This window comes from Stegodyphus dumicola, chromosome 5 (genome assembly GCF_044657685.1).
Source record: "Stegodyphus dumicola isolate Sdum_Otavi_A_Nest chromosome 5, ASM4465768v1".
Classification (NCBI taxonomy): domain Eukaryota; kingdom Metazoa; phylum Arthropoda; class Arachnida; order Araneae; family Eresidae; genus Stegodyphus; species Stegodyphus dumicola.
Window position 1 is genome coordinate 144,583,749 of NC_140772.1, and position 23,551 is coordinate 144,607,299.

Here is a 23,551-nt window from a genome sequence, read left to right on the forward strand (position 1 = left end):
AACAGATTTTTGCAAATATCGGGTTTTAATCAAAGTTTCCCACCACTGCAACTATTGTCCACTAAACAGATCACGTTCGCCTGTTTAAACGCATTTTGTCAAATGATTTTTGATATTTGAAAGAAAGGCACTTGCTTTAGTACACTGTGTTGTAAAATTTTTAAAAAAATATTGTTAAGTAGAATTGGGTCACAAATAGAACTATCAGGCTACCACATTAGAAACATCATTTATTCCCAGTTCTATTGCAAAGAGTCAACTACAAAATTTCGCCAAATCATGTGAACAGCTTTTGGTACTAACATTGTATCATATAACTCTGTGATGATTTAGTATCGAAAGTTCAAAAACAAGGACTATGACATAGAAGAAGCAGAATGCTCTGGCCGTCCTACTGATGTTAATGAGGCCTGCCTGCCTGCCAGAACTTGCAGAAAAAGATCAGTATGCAACCACTCGAGAGCTTGCTAAAGAATTAGATGTTAGTGCCATGTCCATCATTCATGCTATGCATCGCATAAACTTGACATAGACGAAGCAGATACAGACAGACATGTTCAGGCCTGCACTAATCCATTCGAATATCAATGCAAGGATAAAATTCTGGACCGAATCAACACTTCTGATGAAAAGCGGATTCACTTCAACAACAAAAACCAAAAAGTGGCTTGATCTGCATGCAGTGAACCTGTCGGCAGCATTGCAAAGTATAATTTTGACTAATAAAAAGATCATGCTTTGTATCTGGTGAGATAACCGTGGTATTATACACAAATAGTATCTGGAAAAAAGTAAAACCCCTGACAGTAAGGTGTACAGCAAGATACTAGTCCATGCTGACGCTACTATCAAGGAAAAATGTCAAACTGAGTTCCGGCGCAAGAAGGTAATATACTCCATCAAAATAATGAAAGACCACATGTGTCTGCATTCACCAGCTGGACTCTGTACAGACTTGAATGGGATCTTTTGCAACACCCACTGTACAGCCCTGACATTGCTTTTTTGGACTTCTACTTTTTTTACATCTGCAGCTACACCTTGCTGGTGCTATATTCCATTCTGGGCTGAAGGCTTTGAGAAGCTAACAAAATGTTAGCAGAAAATCATACATTTAGGTGGTGATTACTACCTGCACTAAAGGTACTGGTTTCGCGTTTTTTTTTTTTTTTTTTTCCTCTAACTTTATTAAGAACGTTTTTTGGTTGAAAACTTTCGTTACAACCCGATAGTTAAATGTTTCCATTTTGCAAACAATAGCTTTATCAAAAGACAAGTGCAAGATTTGTCTGGTTTTTCACTAGTATTTTTCAGATGGTCAAACTACATTTAAAAGCTAGCAATTGTTATTTTCTGTTACTTGATCAAAGAAACTTCTTAGCATTTTGTAGGTCAGAAATGAAAACAAAGATGAAGTATTAATAACAGAACAGTCTATTTGATTACTATGGGTGAAACAGCAATCAATTCTTCAGTTCGGCAATTCAGCAATATAAGCGGGACGTTAGAAATATATCTTTAATGTCAGTCAATTTTGCAAAAATACAGTTTTTAGGAAAGTGAAATATAAATCATTTAGGAAAGTGAAGTATTTAGACATAACTGATGCTAGAGTTGCCTCCAGTTCAAATGCTTAGCCAAATCATGAAATATCTTGATGTGTGACCAACCTTGTTGGTGTGTAAGGCATGCACTCTTGTAATTTAAATCATAAGACAAGGGGTTAAAAGATGGACAGATAAAACATTTTAAGAAATGCTAACAGGTGATTATTTCATTTTTACATATGTGGAGTGTTCGTCCAGCAAAACTATGAACTTTTGCTTTTAACTCTGTTTGGAGCCAAGACCTTGAAAACAGAAACAGAGTAAGTTCTAGCTTCAAAAATAGCATATCGAAATGATTTATTTCCCCAACATGGCTTAATAAACTGAAAAATCTTCACAATAGCCAATACAAAAATATTTTGAATTTTAAGTAAATTTATGAGAATTTGGAACATAAAAATAATAGAAATTTTAGACATTTAAAGAAATCCATTATTTCTACTTATACAGGACAGGCAACATGGATGTTACCACTTCAATGAATATATTAATTTTCAATGCAAGCTACATATAAGTAGATATGGCAATACAAAGCATATCGCACATGTACAAGTCAGGTCATTTAATTTTACCTGAGTTAGTAAATATCTTCAAACCAGTCACCGTGTTCTAAATGCACACATGCATCAGTTGGATCATGTTCTCCGTTACACAGCAACACACAACAAGCAGCATGGACTGAATCCCACGGTAATTCCCTAATGAATGTCATTAAAATTTCTTAGTTTCATAGAATAAAAACTGGTCTTCACCATCCCCCATAAGCATTCAAGCCTGATATCAAAATCATGAATGAAAAAAAGAGAGAAAAGCACATTAATAATGTCAAAACTAAATGTATTAAACAGATTTTCGAATCCAATAACAACTCGCAAGGCACATGAAACATATTACTCAACTTCCCCTTAAATTTCCAGTTACATTATATGGCAGTATCTTTCAGACTCCCCCTTGTTTTCATGCAAATCTGATTAAACATAAAAGCATAATTTTTGCAAAAGTTTCAGCAAAATCATTTAAACAAAACTTACATCTTCCATGGCTATGAAATTTGATGAATCATGAAAAAGATTTATATTGACTAGATCAAAGATTGTATGACCAATACTCCAGCGTGTTCTCATGACTCCCTTACTCTAAAAACAGAAAATGAAACAAAAAAAAGTAACTTAACAAATATCAAACACCTTAGTAAAAACAAAAGATAATGTGCATACAGCATATTTTAGAATTAAGTGTTTAATATGTTTTAGAGTCAAGATGTGGAAAGTAGTACCAATGAATTGCTGTCTATTAATTTTTATAAAACTATCATATTCAAAACCTCCTAACAATATTTTCTTATCATTATGTAGACCATGTAATATTCCAACACACTTTTTCTAACTTAATTTCTAAGATTTCTGTTTTCTAAGCAGTACTCTGTCAAATTTAACAAAGGATATTACATTTAAATTTTTTAATATTGTAATCAAACCAGAAGTCTAAGAATTATATTAAATAAATGCAATTTAAACATTTCAAACTTGTATATGAGATAAATTTTTAATGAAATGGGAATAAATTTCTATACATGAGTATTTTTTAAATTTGATTTAAGGTCCAAAATTTTAATTCCAATACTAGAAATGATATTGTTCATGCTTTCTACAAAAAGTGCTCAACCAATTTACTTTAATACAGCATTTATAAATCTGGTCCAAAATCTGGATTTTTCATATTCGGAATGATCTAATATCTGGACTTCAGAACAGCCTTCAGCAATTTTTTAAGATTTTTTTTTCTTACAAAGTATTGGAATGGAGAGTATAAAACTTAAAAAAAAAAAAAAAAAAAAAAAAAAAAAAAAAAAAAAAAAAAGAAGAAGAAGAAGCTGTTCCATAACAATGATTTTTCTCATTGACTAACTGAGATTCCTACTCATAACATTCAAACACCTGCTGGCTAAGTGGCTATGACTACACTTTTTGCCCTTGAATGGTTGTGGGGGCATTAGCATTCTTTTTAACAATATAATTTATTTTTTAACATAAACAATAACTGAATGTCCAAGACATATTTTTTGGGAGCAGGATGTCGCTCATCCTAGTTTCTGTTCACTGGCATAGCAACAGGAGGAGGAATTTGATTCTGAGGAATTTCAGTTAACATTGCAAATTGTGCTCTTTCTTAACTTTTTAATTTGATTCAGCTTATTATTTTTTAGATCTGGTATAATTGGTGCTGCACTATTAAAATTAAAGTTAGAACTTATGTTAGGAATATGGCACTGGAGAGTCAATAGAACAACAATGAATAACAAAAAAACTATTCATAATTCTAAAAATGACAATTATGACAAAAGTGATGATTGAATAGATGAGATAGCGATGCTGCATCATTGACAGTCCATTGCTAATGGCTGTAGGCAAAATATTTAATGATGATGAAGTTAAAAGCTTAATTCGTATATTCAACAGGTCGGTTAACCAAATTTAAAAATCACCATGGCATGAGGCAGTTCAAAATTTCAGGCAATAAAGCTTCAGCTGATCCATGTGTATAAACCAAACTCATTAAGAATGAAAGATATCTCCAGAATTTATTGCTGTGATGAAACTGGTCTTGCCTGGTAATATATGAATTTTGAAATACCCGAGCTACCTCTACAGAAAAGACCTAACCTTGTGTCAAAGATTCCAAAGCGAGACTAATCGTTCTGGTATGAGCAAACGTTACAGGAATGCACAAATTTAAACTTTACACAATTGGGAATAACACAACTTTGACATTTGAAAGAGTAAAATTTTCTCTATCATCGCTTAAATATAAAAGCATGAATGACAGACACATTAACAAATGACTGATTTTGAAAATAATTTCATACCAGATACTCAGCAACGTTTGAAATTAGTTGATTTATCGGATGATGCAAAATTTTAGCACTTATAGACAACTGTTTGGCTCATACGTTACTTAATGTTTTAGCTAATGTCTCCATCTTTTTCTTTCCTCCAAATTAAACATAAATCATTTGCCCAATGAGTATCAGAGTGCTTTGTACACTGATGCAGATGTAAGAAAGTCTTTTTAAAACCTATGTTGAATTTTCAGAACAGTAACAAGGCCATTCAAGAATTTTTCAAGTACACTGACATAAAATCTGCTTCGTGGATCATTGGACATCATTGGTCATAGAAAGATGTGTCTGAAGATATATTTAGAAATGCTTGGAATAATTTATTGCTAGCTGCCATATTTCACAGTGATGATGATTACAACAATCACAAAAATTATACATAAGCAGAAGGCAAAATTTTCCAATTAATGGAACTTGTAAAGAAATGTGGAAAAGTAATAATAAACAAAGATGATATAACAGACATTTTTCATTGCAATAACAATGCTTCAATTAGTCGATTAACAGATGGCGAAATCTGCCATCAAACAGCCCATTCACAGAATTCAAACCTTGGACCAAATTACCGTTTCGCCACTGGTGGGCCCTTTTCACTCCATCAAATCAAGCTTTACAAAGGACTGCAAGCTCACAACAACCTCATTGCATTATTGTTCAACAGAGCTTGTGTGAATGGGTTGTGGAGAACACATGGCCACATCGCATACCTTAGCAGAGGGTATACAGTGTATGGCACAGTTGCTACTCCTCCGCCTACCTTTAATGGTGCAGCAGCATATGACCTTCATTTGTGAACAGAGTGGTGCATGCGATTATATGAACAGAATGACATTTCTCAGACAAATTCTGCTTCTACATGCAATATCAAGGTAGACAAATATACAGATGCCTCCACAGTAGGAAGTGCTTCTTAGAATTTTACTGTATGAATCCTACAGGTCCAGCAGTAGGAGGTATAGTATGGGGTGCCCTGTACAGGTCAGATCGACGCCAGCATTTTGATGTGTGCTCAATTCAACATGAGGTCGTTTCGACGCGGGGTCAGTCTGACACCATACTTTTTTTTGTTCTTGTTTGACGCCATACTTTTAATATTTTTATTTATTTTTAGAATAAGTTTGCACCATCATTCAAATAAATTTGGTGTTATCATCATTTGGTGTTTCACACCCCACATTATGGGAATTCATAGATGGTCTCAGGCGTATTCAAAAATCAATTGATCAATGTTATGAACAATTTGTACGTGGAGATGAACCGCCGCACAAGTGGAATCGGTATCTGCAAGCTGATATGAGAATTAAAGTAATAGTTGAAGATTTTGAAAATCCGAGAAATAATGGAACACCTGAAAAGTGTGACGCATAACTTTGCAATGGATTAGTATAATAACGGTTCTGTGATGTAATCTAATTTATCTCTAATCTTATTTATGTGCAATCTTATTTACCTGTAATTATATTTGTCTGCAATATAATATAACTACTTTGTAACCATATGTTTTTTTTACCATTTGCGTATTTTGCAATTTTGATGCTGTTTTCTGAAATAAATAAATAAAAAAAAAAAAAAACCTCCTTCATGTCCCGGGGCCTTGACGTTGGCAAGGGAGTTTCTCATTAATCTGGAACACAAACAAAAATCTAGAACACTTTCACACATATACACACATATATTTATTTCAAATATGCATGCAAACAATTGCTAATTCAATAAATAAAAATCAGTCATATTACTTACTTATATAATTTCATATTTATTCTATAAATAAATAAAAATACTAAAAAAATATGGTGTCAAACTGCTTTGGCGTCGAAACGACCTGCTTCGTTGGGTGCCATTTGATATGAGTTAAGCTTGTGTCAAGAAAGCATACAATAAACTAACTAGCCAGAGTTACATTACAGACATGAAAAAAACTGTGGTTTTTCCCATATCTTCACAAGGACTTCAGAATTACCTTACAGCAAGGTAATGCATAATCATGGAAGCAATCAATGTCAATACTTCAGCAACACACAAAAGGTTCAATTCTGCCTTGACTGTTGGATTCACTAGATGTTTTCCCAAATGAACATGTCTGGTATACAAATACTGCACACACTGGAATAACAGAGACTACCAGCAGCTGCAAATGATAGAACTCTGGCAACAAATTTCAGTCACACGGATTGCAACATCTCAAGATACTGTATTTCCCAGCATATGAAACACAGTGTGATTTATCAGGTTAGAATTTAAGAAAAATACTTTGGTCAGACAGAAGAGGATCTATAATTTATCCTTAAGGTTTTATTCGAAGCATTTTTCTTAACTGATATCACAGATATCATGAAACAGGCGAAGATTTTGCAACTATAATATTCAAGGACATGTCACACACATTTTAATTTAGTATACTGTTTAGGTTGAGTTTCATTTCCTCGTAGTTTTTTTTTTCTTTTTCTTGCGACTTTCCTCAAGTGCAACATTTACGCTGATGTGATCTTTCTTCTGGATATTATGCTACGTAATTTGCTGATTGCGTTGCTACAGCCTGAATCTGTGGTGCCACAACTTAAGATAAGACCAATGACAGACAGCCACTGCAACCTCGATGAGCCAAACCCTAGATTCCCTAAAGCAAAGTACAAGAATTTTTAGTTTTGTTACAGTCATATAGCCTAGGCATATTTTCACCTGTTTTAGCATATGAAATTGTTACAAAGCTGAAACAGCTGATTTGCCTTTCAGATACAACAATTTTACCAGAAATTCATTATTGAGCAATACAACTGACAGTGACTCATCAAAATTAGAAAATATAAAAAAACTAAATTTCAGCAGATGAACAGCTTAATCTCTTTGGCATTTCAATTACCCTACAGTATATATTCCTACTTGTATTCATTGCATATATTATGGTCAAAGTAAAAAATCCAGCGATTATTAATAATAATCCAGTTGTTGGTTTAATGTGATAAATAACACAAAATAATCACATTTACTAATAAATATTTATAATCATCAATGGGGTTTGGTCAATGCAAATAATTAAGCATACTAAACATAAATTTCAAACTCTAATGAAATTTTAATGTCATGCAAACATGCATGAAATTAAAAAATGTATTACAACAATGATTACTGTTATTTATTACATACTTTAGCATTTTTCTTAGCAGTGAAATTCAATCAATGGGAAAAAAAATGTTTTATAACAATGATTACTGTTATTTGTAAGATACATTCATTATTTACTACATCAAATAAATTATATTATGAACACCTTACAGCAACAAAAAATGCAAATAAATTGAATTATAAACACACTGCTATTACATTTTAAAGAAATGATTAACGACTGTGAAATATGAAGTTACGGAGGGTTTCTGAATTTTTCACTGTAGCGATTTGGGCTACCATTACTTGTGCAATTACAATATTGAAATCCCTGACTACGTAAATTTCTTATGAGCACATTTTCTTACTTATTTTAATATTTGTAACTTTATTGACTAAAATAAAAGCTTCCTAGCATACACTAGAATAATTCTTTGGTTAGAAGTTGGTTTAAAATGCCATGTTTTGAGCTTAAATTATTTTCATTTTGTTTAAAAATTGTAACAGCTATAATTCACCTTATCAGCCTTTCCCATGCCATCCCTCTGGTATTTTTATCCAAACGGTTTCTCCTAAATTAGCAGCTGCAGGTTTTAACTTAAAAAGTGCTAACATGTTTTCTTCTTGCTTATTTGGTGACAGTTTAGCACAGCGCTGAATTTCTTGAATATTTTTTGAGACTTCAACAATTCTTTCTCTTTTCCACTTCAGAATTATGTTGCTCCTTTTCTATTTTCCCAACACTCTTATTTCTGTTTTTCATTACATCTGCAACAGTCACTACCTCCCAGTCTTCATTCAAATCATCCAGTTCAACTTCCATATTCATTGCACCAGTATCTTTATCCTTGACTGAGATTACTTTCTGAGGATGGATATCAGTCTTAGACTCTTAATAATGCCAGGTATTCTTCATCTTCAATTCCTATTAAGTGGCAAGTAGGTATAAAGTGGCAAGTAGTAAAGTGGCAAGGCTATTAAGTGGCAAGTAGGTATACTTAGCTGTAAAGCTAAGTATACTTTAGCTTTACAGCTAAATATAGCTTCATATGTGCTGTGATCTCTTTCTAAGCAATGTGCTCCATTTCTCACAAATTGAATAAACTTTATGCCTTCTGACCACTTTGTATGTTTGTTTCCAACTCAGCAATTTCCAACCTCTTCAATATCTTGTTTCAATATTTTTATTAGCAAATTATTTACCATTGTCAGTCTTAGCTCTCCATATCGTGAACACATCCAGCAGATGATAGGTAACTTAACTTGCTTTTAATGCCCTTTACTGAACAATTTTCATTACATGGTCTCGTTAAACCGTTATAAACTTAATGTCTCTATTCGCTTCCGACTGTAAATCAGTAAGATCAACTTGACACCTTGGATTCAATTTAATGCTTTTAACAAAATAAACAAACAAAAAAACTTTTTCTTGGAACGAATTGTTTCTTTTGACAAAATTCACAAAGATTTAAATATATCAATTTTAATCACAATCTGCTTATATTTTGTCTTAAGCATTTTTATCATTCTATTGCACCCTCCATGGCCTCCAGAAAAGCATAAAGTATAATTAGGTCTTTTTTATTTTTAGCTGCAGCAATATGTTTTTTTAACACAACCAATTCTTAACAATATCATACCTTGATAGTCAATGATAATCTTCTGGTTATTTACCAGAAGTCTTCTCTTCATTTTCCTTCTCTCTCTTGGGAAAAAAAAAAAAAAAAAAAAAAAAACCCTTCTAACTGAGAATTTTTTTTCTTTTTTCGATTTTAGCATATCAAAACCATCATCAAAATGTGCCCTCTGAAATCTAAATCATCATCCACTGTGCTTACAAAGAGAGTAAAATTTGTCAAAATTTGGAAACATTTATGTGTATGCTAGCAACTGACGAAAGTAGTACCAAATTGAGACACAGCAGAACACAGAACATTTGGGAATGTTGAATGTAAAGTATATGTGAGTGTTTTGAAAAATGTAAGTGCCTACAGTAGATTTTATTCAGTTGTGGCCAACAGGCAAAAACAAACATGAGTGTTCACCACCGCTATTGTACATTTGCAATTTCGTTAGGTGTTGATGCAGGAAAATCACACTCATGCATAATGGCAAATCTCAAAAGGAACCCACTGAAAATTGTTACACTTCCCTTCATTGATGGTAATTATTAATAACAAACGATTCATGTGATAAACTCTCATAAATTATTAATTTGAAGTGGTTTGTTATTATTAATAACTGAGTTTTAAAAATACCTGACCATAAAATATATAATATATGGTTAAATGGGAGGTTTTATATCTTGATTTACTATGTTAACTACAAAAAAAAAATGAATATTTATTTAACCGCTTCACATGCTTTAACAAATCTGACTACTCATGATTCAGATTTTGTCCCAAACATAAACATCATGAGACAGGCTCGAGAACAGAAAGCAGAGCCACACATAAACATCACGATTCAGGCTTGTGGAAAGAAAGCTGGGCTAGTGAGCATTAACATCGTAATTTCATGGTTGTAACCCAATGTTAGCTCCTATCAGTACACTACATGAGTTAGTCACAAATTTTTATTATACAGTCAAAAGTCGTTAATCCGGACTCGTCGGGACTTCGGCGATTCCGGATTATAGATCATCAGTTTAAATCTGGTAAGATGGCATGCAGAGATTATAAAATTAAAAATATGAAACCGTAATAAAGAACAATTGTGAAATAAAGAACAATTATGATTTAAAGGGTATCAAAATTTACAAAAAAAAAACTTAATATTTATTTTTTTACTTTATTAAACATTTCTTTCAATGTAAGTTGCTTAAGTTGCTTCGTTTTTTATGTGATAATACATTCTCTTTAATTCTATAAACAGACATAATTTCTTCTTCAGTTACAAAGTTCCACTGTTCAAGTCCTATAATTGCTGTGTCGAGAATACCGACTAATTTCTCAACAGCAATTTTTTCGTTTTCAATAACCTCTGTCACTTTCTTCGCTATCGGAAGCGAATTATAATGACGAGGAATTTAATTTAAATCATATCAAAGATGGAGTACATCGAGATGAAATACTACATTTAATAAGGAATTATAACCCAAATAAAATAAAAACATCTGCCCTGAAGATAACGATAGTGCTGACAGATCAACTTCCAATTCATTGAGCGCGCGTTAAAGATAAACAAAGTTTAGATAAACAAACGTTAAAGTTTAGATAAACAAAGGATATGCCTTTATCCATTTTTTGCAGCAATTCCACTTTTTGTTTAATAGACTTCGAAACATACTTTCGCTTTGTAGATCCTTTACATATTAGTAAATATATATCAGAAATTCTATTTGACATAATCGAAAGTTCAAGCTTACTTTTATAAAATTGCTCTAACAGTCTGCAAAAAATAATAAGCCGAATCCAATTTGAAGATTAAGGAACAATGCAATCTGCAACAATAACTGAATTAGATCATTTTAGCTTAGCTTATACCGTCCGTTATACATTAGTAAACATATTTTGCGCATTAAGTGCATTCGTAAACATATTTTGCGCATGCGCACAGGCATATTCGCAGCCGTAAAGGTCTTACGCGCATGCGTCAATACGACGCATGAGCAGAAAGTTTGTAGCTTTGTGGTCCGGATAGATCATTCCCGATTATGGGTGTCCGAATTAACGACTTTTGACTGTATAAATGATATAATTTTTATTAAAATTATATATTAAAAATATAATATATTTATAATATCTGCAAATGGCAGAAGAATTAAAGTTTACTTCTACTAAAGTTTACTTACTTGAAGTATTATTTATTTATGAAATATAATTTTGAAACTGTTATTTATTACAAAATATATTTATAATATCTATGAAGGATTAAAGTTTACTTCCACGCCACCAGTATCGCACAAAAGTGAGTATAATACAGGCATTTATGCTTCGGCTTGTATTGTGATTGTTCTCAAGCATCAGTCTGGCTTGTTTACCAAACATTGACCCATAACACTTGAGCCCAAGTTTCGTCGAGGTAAATGGCATGGGAAGGGGTAAATGCAACATAAAGCATTGCTTTCAATCATTAAATATAATAATTAAAAAATTGAAGCAATGCAGAAAAATGGTGGTGTGTGGTGTATTTAATGATGGCAAAGCACACTAGGGCTATCTGCCTAAGAGGAGGGATGCCTCCGTGGAGGACTTTCTAAGGGAAAGTGACTCGTATACACATTACACATGGGGAAAACCACGAAAACGTCCATGCAGGCAGCCCGTTAGCAGGATTCGAACCTCCGACCGAACTTCCAGTGTTCAGCGACTTTACCGCTTGGCCGCTGGTGGGCCCCGCTGCAGAAAAATGAGAAAGATAAATTTTTAAGCAGGTGTCCTTTAGATGTATCACAGCACTTTCTACATTACACTGCCTATTATATATATATCACAGTAATTATTTCAAAATTTTGGGAAAAAAAAATTCTTTGCATGTGACTCGGCGTTTCCCCAATGAAAAAAGCAGAAACTAACGAAATAATGTTACCTCAGGAAATATCTCTGTGGGAAATTTTGATTTTTCTTTCATTCCAAAATGCTCAATACTTCCAATATAAACTTCTTTCCCTGTCAAAGGTAAGTACTTGTGGCCTAGACAAGTAAAAATATCATGATTTAAATTATTTTATTTAAAATATACTGTGCATACAAATGGTGCACATAAGTGTGATTTATTACAATAAAAATACACATGTAACAAATCATAAAAGCAGAGCACTTTTTTTAAGATCTTTTTATTTTATGCATAAAATTATATACAACATATCATTTTCAGTAAAACCAGTATTCCAGATTAGTAATTCTTAAATTGTTTGGGCCCCAGCCATTTGAGTAAAATTGTTAACTCATGTTCTGCACCTCATAAGAGACAAAATATAAATTGTAGCCTTCAGATTAAACACAGTACAAAGTCTGAGATCTCTACTCCAATATACGGAATAATCTAAACTCTGGACCTCAAAGCCACCAACAAAATTTATTCTTTACGAATTTTTTTTATGCTTCATACATGCACATTTGATTGTTTTCCCCATAATAAAACATGTAGAGAGTCCCGATTCTCAATTTCACTTCGGCACTAAATAAAATACCTTGTTATTGAAGAAACAATCATTTTAGCATAAATTTGTGTAATCAATAATTTGGCTCCGTATATGTGTATCTACTTGGCATACATCTCAAACAGAAACATTCTACGTAAAAACATTGTTGATTTTAAAACTTTTATATCTCTGATGCCAATCTGGCAAATTATTATTTATTATATTTTACTTTCATAACCGTATGTTTATCAAGACACGACAACATGAGTAATGACTCATTCAACGATGCCTAAACAATATTTTTATATTAGTAACTGAATAACAAGGAGTATGGAAACCTTTCATGTTGACATTTACGCTTGGCGATGATTACAGATGCGCTAAATGTTGACGACGAAAAATTTAACAAAAATGTCTTTCCATATGCTAAAAATAGATTTTGTTAATGATGCTCATAGGCCAAAAGATTACATGTAGTGCTAATTGTTTAACACATAAACTCAGAGCCGGCACCCGAGATTGTATGGCCGAACCTGGAGGCAGAATATATGGAAGACAAGATTGTTGGAATTTAGAGAAGCACCGAGCAACAAAATTAAGGGATAAAAGGATATCTGGAATTTAAAGAAAGCTCTGGGATCCAAAATTTAGGGGTGGCAAAAATTTAGAACTTGGGGGGAAGTGCATGGTAGGAGACTTTAGGACCCATGGAGACTGCACCAGGCGATAAGATATCTAGTGCTGGCCCTTGATAAGCCTCAAGTATCTGCGGGAATTATTTGTTCAGGACTCCGATAAGCCTTAAACATGTGTAAGAAATAGACATGAGTATAATAAATAACTAATAATTATGGCTTAATTGCCTCAGTGTGCTATAGAGGCAAGACTAAATTAAGCGGAACAACTTGTCTTTCATCATCAATTTCATAATACATAGCCAATAATGTATGGCGGACGCTATTAAATTAGGCTAAAATGATTCCGATTCCAAGGAATTTCAATTCATGTAGCAGCTTGTGCAGTTCCTTAACCTTCTAGTTTATCCAGCTTATTATTTTTTTGCAGGCTATTTTTATTACAGCAATTTTATAAAAAATTAAAGTTTCAACTTTCAATTATGTCGAAAAGAGTTACTGATTCTGGAGTTGCAACAGGATCTAAAAGGCGAAAACCTACTTCGAAGTCCAATAAACAAAAAATGGAATTGCTGCAAAAAATGGATAAAGGTATACCTGTCTCAAAATTATGCGAGGAGTATGGCATTTGAAAGCCAACTGTATATGACATAAGATAACAGAAAAAGAAACTTTTTGAATTTTTTGTGGATTCCAACACCCACAAACATATCATAACAAACTCGCATAACAGAAAAATTATTCGTTATGCAAAAAGTGAAGATTATGGCAAAGTGATGACTGAATGGGTCAGACGGTGTCACAGCGAGGCATGCTATTGACGGATAAAATGCTAATGGCTCAAACTAAATTATTTGACTAAGAAATGAACTTACAAACTAAACATATTCGACAGGTTGGTTAACTAAATTTAAAAATCGCCATAGTATAAGGCAATTAAGAATTTCAGGTGAAACAATTATGATGAACTATTTGCAGATGAATTCATTGAACTCATTAGTTAAAAGTTATCTCCAGAACAAATTTGCAACACAGATGAAACTGGTCTTTTAGAGCAATATGTACCGTAAATTACCTTGGACACCTTTACAGAAAAGACTTTAACTCGTGTCGAAGATTTCAAAGCGAGATTAACAATTTTTGCATGTGCGGATGCTGCAGGAACGCACAAGTGTAAACTTTTCGTAATTGGAAAAAATACAGGACGTCAAGAATTTAAAGGAGTAAAATGTTTCCCATCATATATCATGCAAATAAAAGAACATGGGTGACAAAAGTGTTAATGAATGGTTGGTTTGAAAATTATTTCATACCCAAGGCTTGGAAGAATTCGGTTGGTTTACGGAGGCCTGACGTAAAAATTGTTCTGATTGTAGACAACTCTTTGGCTCATATGCCACTCAAAATTTTAGCAAAAGACAAAGTAACCGTATTATTTTTTCCTCCAAATTGTACGTCCATCATTCAGCCTATGGATATTATCAGAATAGTGTGCATGCTGAAAATGCAAATATAAATTAGAATTTTTTCAATCCTTGTTACACTTCTTGAACAATGGCAAGACTATTCAAGAATTTCTGAAATATTTTAGCGTAAAATCTACTTTCTGGAGCATCACACGATCTTGGGTCTCTTCAGATACTTTAAAAACTGCTTGGCATAATTTATGGCCAACATTTCATGTTAAGGATGATGAAGATGACAGCCGCAAATGTGAAGGCTTTCAGATATCTCAAACCAAAGGTTAAATTTTCCAAGTAATGGATTTTTAAATGAAATGTGGAGAAGTGGTAATAAACAAAGATGATATAACAGAAGTTTTTCATTGCAATAACAATGCTCCAATCATCAATCAATTAACGGACAGCGAAATTTGTAGTATGGTTCTAAATCCAGAAAATACCACTACCAATAGTGAAGAAAGAACACAGAAGTTATTGAAACTGAAAAAATTTCGATTGACAAGTTAGTCGGTGGTGATGTGGTGTATTTAATTATGGCAAAGCACACTAGGGCTATCTGCCTAAGGGGAGGGATGCCTTCGTGGAGGACTTTCTAAGAGAAACTGGCTCGTATAATTGTTAAACGTGAGGAAAACCCCGAAAACACCAATGCAGCCAGGCCTATCGCGGGATTTGAAACTCGGACTGAACTACCAGTGTTCAGCAACGTTACCACTCGGCTGCTGGTGGGCGACAAGTTAGTCGGAATTCTTGACATACCAACTACAGTACTTGAACAGCAAAACTTTGTAACTGAACAATTATGTCCGTCTATAGAACTGAAGAGAAAGTATAAGCACAAATAACGAAGCAACTCAAACAATTTACAATGAAAGAAATGTTTAATAAAGTAAACAAATAAATACAGTACAAAATCCAAAATCTGGATGTCCATCATCTGGAATGATCTAAAATTCGGACATCAAAAACCTCCAAAACCTTTTTATTCGTAGGCTTTACACATGCATATTTGATTTCCCCCTCTGCGCATAATAAAACATCTGCAGAGTCCCAATTCTTAATTTCACTTCAACACTACATAAAATACCTTGTTATTGAAGAAATAATCATTTTAGTGTAAATTTGTATGACCAGTAATTTGGCTCTGTTGCTGCCTATCTGCTAGGCACACATCTCAAATGGAAACATTCCACATAGATCCATCATTGATCTGATGTCAACTTTGCAAATCATTATTTATTGTACTTTCCTTTCATCACTGCATGTTTATCAAAACATGACAAATTGAGTAATGACTCATGTAGCGATGCCTAAACAATTTTTTTATGTTAGTAAATGAATAATAAAGGAGTATGGTAACCTTTAATGTTGACATTACGCTTGGCAATGATTACAGATTTAAGTTAAATGTGCTAAAAATGTTGACGAGGAAAAATTTACCAACAATTTCTTTCCATACGCTAAACATAGATTTTGTTGATGATACTCATAGATCCAAAGATTACATTTAGGGCTATTTGAATTAAGAACAACCGATTTGTTATTCATATAAACCCAGAACCAGCGCCCATATGGTTGCATCGAGTCGCAGAATTTAGGACCCACAGAGGCTGCATCAGGCAGTAAGATATCTAGTGCCGGCCCTCAATAAGGCTTAAGTATATGTGGGAATTTATTTATTCAGAACTCTGATAAGCCTTACACATGTGCAAGAAATGGGCAAAAGTATAATAAATAACTAAACTAATACAATTCAGGCTTAATTGTCTCAGTGCGCATTAGAAACAACATAAAATTTAACGGAACAACTTGTCGTTAATCGCCAAGCCCATGATGCATAGCCAAATATGTATAGTGAAGGATAGCTAAATTTGATGATGATAGCTGCTAATTTTAAAGGTTTTCAGATATCACAAAACAAAGGTGAAATTTTCCAATTAACGGATTTTGTAGAGAAATGTGGATATGCAATAATAAATGAAGATAATATAAAAGAAGGTTTTCATTGTGATGACAATGCTTCTCAATCATCAATCAATTAATGAATGGCAAAATCTGTAGCATGGTTCTAGATCCAGAAAATACCACTACTGTTTGTGAAGAAAGTTACAGAGAAGTTACTGAAAATGAGAAAATTTTGATTGACAAGTTAGTCAGAATTCTCGAAACAGCAGTTACAGGACATCCACAATGTAACTAAACAAGAGATTATGTGTGTCTACAGAATTAAAGAGAAAGTATAAGCACAAAGAACAAAGCAACTTAAACAACTTACATTGAAAGAAATTTTTAACAAGGTAAACAAATAAATATTAAGTTTTTTATAAATATTAAGTAAGAGGTTGGACATATTTGAAAGAAGATAAGTGACATTTACGTTTTACTAATAGTTAGCTTTATGTTGATTTTTTTTATGTCTCATTTTGTCACATACTTGATCAGTCTAGAGCAGAGGTTCCCAACCAGTGGTACGTGTACCACTGGTGGTATGCAAGAAAAAAATAGGTGGTACACAAAGAAGCAAAGTATTTTTAACTATTTTTTTCAAAAGTTAAAATCCCAACATCCTGATTGAGTTTTTTCTCTTAACACTCGTAAATTTATGTGATCTGCGCTTTGTTCAAGATTGATGGTGGTAGTACTTTGTAGTAATGGTACTAAAGGGTTTCAATTTTTGTTTAGATGGTACACAGTCAAAAGGTTGAGTAGTCAAAAGGTTGAGAACTGCTGGTCTAGAGGTTTAATAACAGGTAGATTTTATGTCAAACGGCAGAGGTTAAAATGAGAAGTAAGATCATAATCAGCATGATTCATAACAAAAGACTGAATATTATCACTGCTGCTGCTTGTCTAGAGAGAGACCTGCTGATTAGAACAAACTTGAAAGGCCTGCTGTAGGCACGGTTAGCAAGTGTTGAAAGTTAGTCAAGCTCTGTTTGATGCAGTTAGTGTCATAGCTTTGTGCAGAATTTCACGGGTTGTAACCCAGTTAATATACTTTCAGGTTCCAATAAGCCATTCAAGCACCAAAGTTGATAAGTTGTATTATTTTAAGTCTCACTAGATGCAAAGAATAAGTTTTACTTGAATTTCTACATTTTTGTGTTTTATCTTGTGACCACAGTGAGTATTAACCACTGGCGCTACGACTAAACTTCACGGTTGCGGTGCCATGCGCTACAATATAACAAGCGGTAAAGTGTCTCATTTACGCAGCTCCACGTCTGTGAGTACAATCCAGAACTGTAACTCGAGAAATAAACAATCTCGTTGTTAGGCAACGTGTGCACCACGTTATTTTCATTTTTAGGCATGGTTTGAGACAAAAGCATCTTGACGTGCATGGCACGTCTTTTTAGCGCAAGTGGTTAATGAAAGGCAATAACTCGCTTTAATACATGGAGATAATTTCTAAGGGCAAGCAGTTAGTTATAAATAATTAAATTAGGTAAATAGGTAACCTTAATCATTATGGATTTACATGGCTACTATTAAATTTTTTTTCCAACAATATTTGTTAAAAAAGCCCTATTAAAATCAAAATCTAATAAAATTTCACAGTTTAAAATACATGTAATTTATGACACTGATTCTTAAATAATATTAGAAAAATTACACATTAAAAGCTACAAAACATGTATGTTTGTAACAACAACACTCAACAAAATATTTATCCGTCATTTTAATTTGAAGCCTTCTCAAACATTTTGGCTAGTTTATATTGATTGCCTTCTCTTTAAGCATCTTTTCTAACAATAATTAGAGACTTGCCTCAATATGCAAACCAATGCTCTCACTAGTTTCTGCATGCTTTATCTCCTAACTTGTCAACCACTCCACAATGTACCTATGAGGGTTTACTTGATCTGGTAAAAGCTAAACAGTCCAAAACCCTCCAGACAGATGTCAAGCAAATTATCACTAAGTCTGAAAGTAACTACAATATCAGACAAAGGTTTAAATAAGCCTCTTATTTAAAAAGAACTTAAAACATAAATGCATGCATAAATGATGTGCTAACAAAATCTATTACAGCTCACGGTGACGTAATTAAACACAAATTCAAACTAAAAATGTGGACTAGTGGTCAAAGATTATACAATTTAATTTAATCTGGTTCAGTAACCCTATCATATGAGGAAACAGAAATGGAAAATTATAGTAAAGGTTGAAATTATAAATAATTGGGTAATTTACATAATAACTGCACATATCTTTGAAGAATAATTTTCTTTATGTAGTCAGTTTCTTTCTTCAGCATGTTTCCTTTTCATTTTAGAATTTTTGGATTTAATTAAAGATTTCTGTTTTTCTAAAAAACACTAAATGCATTTAGAATGTATAGAAAAAAGTGACTAATTTAATTTCTTTAGTAATACGAAATTCAGAAGAAATATGAAATATATATGGTAAAGACCGGTTACAGAGATGGTGTGGCAGAATTTTTAGAATTTAGTGATACACCAAACAACAAAATCTAGAAATAGCAAAACTTTTATAATTTAGAGCAGGCATTGGAAGCAGAATTTAGAAAGGTACTATGCAGTTGAATTTAGGATCCACAGAGATTGAATCAGATGGGAAAATTTCTAGTGTTAGCTCTGTGTATGATGCACTAAGACATATTAGATGGACCTTTTAAATTGTAAGTTTTTTATTTCTTTATTAATTAAAAAATCCCTTTCTATAATCTTTCCTTTCTTTCCAAGTGATAAGATTAGAAGCTTTTTTGATATTTTCCATGCTTGTGTCTGGTGAAAAGTACAGAAAATAAAGGGAAGACATGTTAAGAAAAAGATTCTAGTAGCAGGAGTAAAACATTCAAATATTATGCCTTCATTGTTCTTCCAGACGTTCTCCAAAAAGTAAGAAATTAATCGCAAACTTTCTGTAAAATACATCCATTACGCGTTTATACCATGGAGACATTTTTCACTTTGTCACATATTTCTCGAATCATCTAGAATCGAGGGTCTATAAATCTTGCCTTCAAATCCTTCTAAATTTTCCAAGCTGCAATGTCAAAAATACTAAAGAAAAATTATCCCAACCAATTTTGTAACAGCAAAGAGCCAGAAATATTTTTGGGGAAAAAAAGGGGGGGGAGAAAAGTATAAAATTAATTTTATAAAGAAAACTGATGCATATTCTGAGAATTTTGAATATTCTGAGAGAATTACATCGGAAAAACGCTTACTATGAAAAATTAAAAAGGAGACTTTTTAATTAATTACATAGCTAACTTTGCTTTTGCTAAGAGCTGTTTTGTAAAATGTGCTTTATAGCATTATACCTTGTTTATTTTTCAGATTTAAAATATTGTATAATAAGTTGCCAAAATGAAACTTTATAATATAACAGCGAAAAATAAAAATTGTTTATTTTAATGTTATTTTTAAAATATAATTTCAATATATTACCATTATTTTAATGAAATTTATCAATGTTACAATGTTTAAAAAAAAAAAAAAAATCGTCGAAAAATTCCCAGATTTCAGAATTAAAAATTTTCTATATAAACTGACGTTAAAATTGCCAAAATGTTGACAAGTCGTCAAATTTAGAACTGCTTAATAAAAGAATTCACATCCCCAAAAGCGAAAATTGTTTAAGAGCTCTTTATTACCAAAAATGAAATTCGAAATGCTGATGTTTCACTTCTTGCTTAGAAACTCGAGTATCCCATGAAACTCGATTAAATATTAGAAATACAAACAAATTACAACCCGTAAACCCATTCAAAAAAAAAAAAAAAATACATTAGTGAATCGCAAAAAAAATATTCCTCCTAAATGCTAATTCACACTCAAAATGGCAGTCGTAAAAACAACACAGAATTTTCAGATGATTAAAATTAAGGACCTTCTACTGATTTGGGCCAAAATTAAGGACTTTTAAGGACCAAAAATCGATTCCAAAATATTAAGGACTTTTAAGGACTGTACGAACCCTGTAATAGCATATCACAGCAACATAGATAACCACAGAGTTTAATAAATACAAGCATGATTGTTGCTCATAACATGTAATTGAACACTGCTTCAGAAATAGTCTACTCTCCTGTGTAATATTCTGAACCACTTAGAACTGAACTTAAAGACTACTACCACCAATTATGAAAACACATGTTAAATGTTCTGCAACAGCAAATTTGGATAATCATATGGACTTTTTGAAGTAACCAATCATTAAACATTAGGTGTCTGCTGTTACAATTTTATTAAAAGTTTCTTCATTTGCCGTGCAACTTATAGTGCATTAATGCCTTTTTTTTAATAGTGACTTTCTGTACCTTAATAGAGAAAGAGCCAATGTCTAGAGTGAGACTTGAATCAGTCACATCAGAACCATGAGCTTTATCATAAAGAAGAGGTTTTCTACCATTATAACATTAAATGAGATTCCACTTTCAAGAGATCACCATGTTAAGCACTTTAGAATAAAAGAATATTGTAAAAATATTTAAAGCAATATGTGCATAAAAATAAAAAGTAGCAATTTACCTTTTCACTAATTAAATAAATAAAGAAAGACAGAAACTGCAGTACAATGCTTCTTTAACCCCTTGAGGACAAGTGTGCAGGAAATGAAGAGCAACCACAGGACTGAACGCCATGCTGAATACTTTTTTGCTTCATATAAATCCATATTTTGGTTACATACTCCACTGTTGTTATTAATTTTGAATTTATTTAGCATACAAATTTATGACAGTCTAAAACGTGACATATCTAAAAAATTCCTTTATGCGTGTTTTCAGTGCCATTTTGCTGTTCACAGTTCATTTGTTTACATTACACAAAATGAGCATGTTTACATCAGTGGAAGAATACACACATGCTTTTGAAAACAGCCCTTGTAAAGCTTCTTCTGGCTCTAAAAATAGAAAATATGATAGCGAAAAAGAGCCTAAAGAGGGGAGAGATTTCCTATAAGTTTAAAATTTTAATTCTAGTAATTCTGGTAGTGTCATTAATCAAAATGTGCCTACGCAGAATATAATATTGAAATCAACAAACAGATTCAATTTAGGGAAAGCCTTATTAAGAGGGGGTGTTTGTGAGCTGTGTAGTTATTTGTAATTTTTTATTAATAATCTTTTTCTCTCATTTAAGAGTGTAAAAATAACTTTAAAAGATGCAGTTTTCCTTTCAACAAAATTCTCGGATGCATATTTTGAAAAGCATTCTTCACTTCCTTAAAATATTTTCCTATTTTATCTCTCCATTATGTTTTTCGACACTTGTACCGGTTTTTAAGAACAGATCTATCTGTATTAAAAAATAATTAAGGTATGAGTGCATTTTACTTATTCATGAGCAAATAATCTATACATATAATATAGAAATTAGAAAGAGCAAAATGTAAACAAAAGTCAAAAAGTTATAACCTATTATCAGCACAACCTGAACAACCATTAGTCCCAAAGTATGCAGATTATCGAAACTGTACAGTGTGAGTATATATAAATATATAATTTTCTGTACATACTACATTACAACTTGAGGCTTAAATACCTAGATTAAATTAAATTTGGACTTGGATGTTCCTCATGCTTGGCTTATCCTTTACACAGCAGGTCAAAGATTCACTTAAGAAAAGCAATTCTACTAGAGTTTAATGTTCAAAATATTTCTCATAAAATGTAAGAGCAGGCTTTAGAAAAAATTTAAATGAATACTTATGTTTGAAATCTCCTAACAAAAAAAGAATGACACAGGCATAAATACTGTAAGAAAACTAAAATTATATTTCAGTTCTAAATTTTATAAAATTTACAACTGAAATTATTGTAAAATTCCAAAGACCTTCAAAACAATCATTTTTTAAATTTTGCACAGGCATAAATACTGAAAGAAAATTAAAATTAAATTTCAGTTCCAAACATCATAACATTTACAACTGAAATTGTCGTAAAATTCAGAAAACCTTTAAAACAATCATTTTTTTAAATTTTGCACTCAAATGCTCTATTTGACAAAACTAAATTATGAAACATCACATAATAAAACTAACATACTATGTTTCCTCACATATTTTTCCCTTTTTCTTTTACTAACAGGAAAAAAAAAAAAAAAAAAAAAAAAAAAGAGAAGAGAAAAAAAAAAGGGGGGGGGGGAATTTGAATAATTTAATTTCCAAACGATGCAGCTACAGCTAAGAAATTAAGAAATGAAAAAGAGTAGTCATAAATAAACAACATGTAAATATTATTATTTCTTTAAAAGGAAACCTGCATTCCAAGAAGAATACATAGCAGCATTACAGTACCTAATAAGATATCTTCATTTTAACTTATCTATAACTTTAATCTCATACATTCTTATTGTTTTCTCTACTACTCCTTAGGCTTCAAATCATCCATAAATAATTAGAGAAGCTGAATGTGCAGCTGACTCAAACTAGATTGACTGACCGCTCATGTTTGCTAAACTGTGGCTAGTTGGTTCTTGTATTGGTCTGGCACGAAGTTCAATACAGTGTTGCTACCTTTTTGAAACTTCTGACCAGCATATTTTTAAATGAAATATTTAATTTAAAAAATTAACCTATTTTTCCCCAAATTTATGGTGAATAGAAAGTAAATATTTCTATTATTACATTTATTATTTATAATTATTTATTAAAAATATTGAACTAATTAATTATTTTAAAATTAATAAACTGCTCTGTCTGCTTTTGCTTTACTATAAAATTCAATAGTAAAGAAACTATAATTGTCTAAGTTAAACAAAAGGTTTAGACAGCAACAAGGCAAA

General features: G+C 32.2%; 1 protein-coding gene across 7 annotated transcripts in view; it reads right to left on the bottom strand.

The window, feature by feature from the left end:
* The window catches only part of LOC146997260 (inositol polyphosphate-5-phosphatase A-like), a 202,156-nt gene that overhangs the window by 110,228 nt on the left and 68,377 nt on the right, over positions 1-23,551 (bottom strand). For 5 of the 7 annotated variants that reach the window (XM_085816253.1, XM_085816254.1, XM_085816259.1 and 2 more), the window contains 2 exons: positions 12,139-12,242; positions 2,639-2,743 (listed from right to left, as the gene is read on the bottom strand). In XM_085816253.1, the coding sequence (XP_085672379.1) occupies positions 2,639-2,743; positions 12,139-12,242 (209 nt within the window). The remainder of the gene's footprint in view (positions 1-2,638; positions 2,744-12,138; positions 12,243-23,551) is intronic. The other 2 variants (XM_085816255.1, XM_085816258.1) reach the window with 2 other exon arrangements.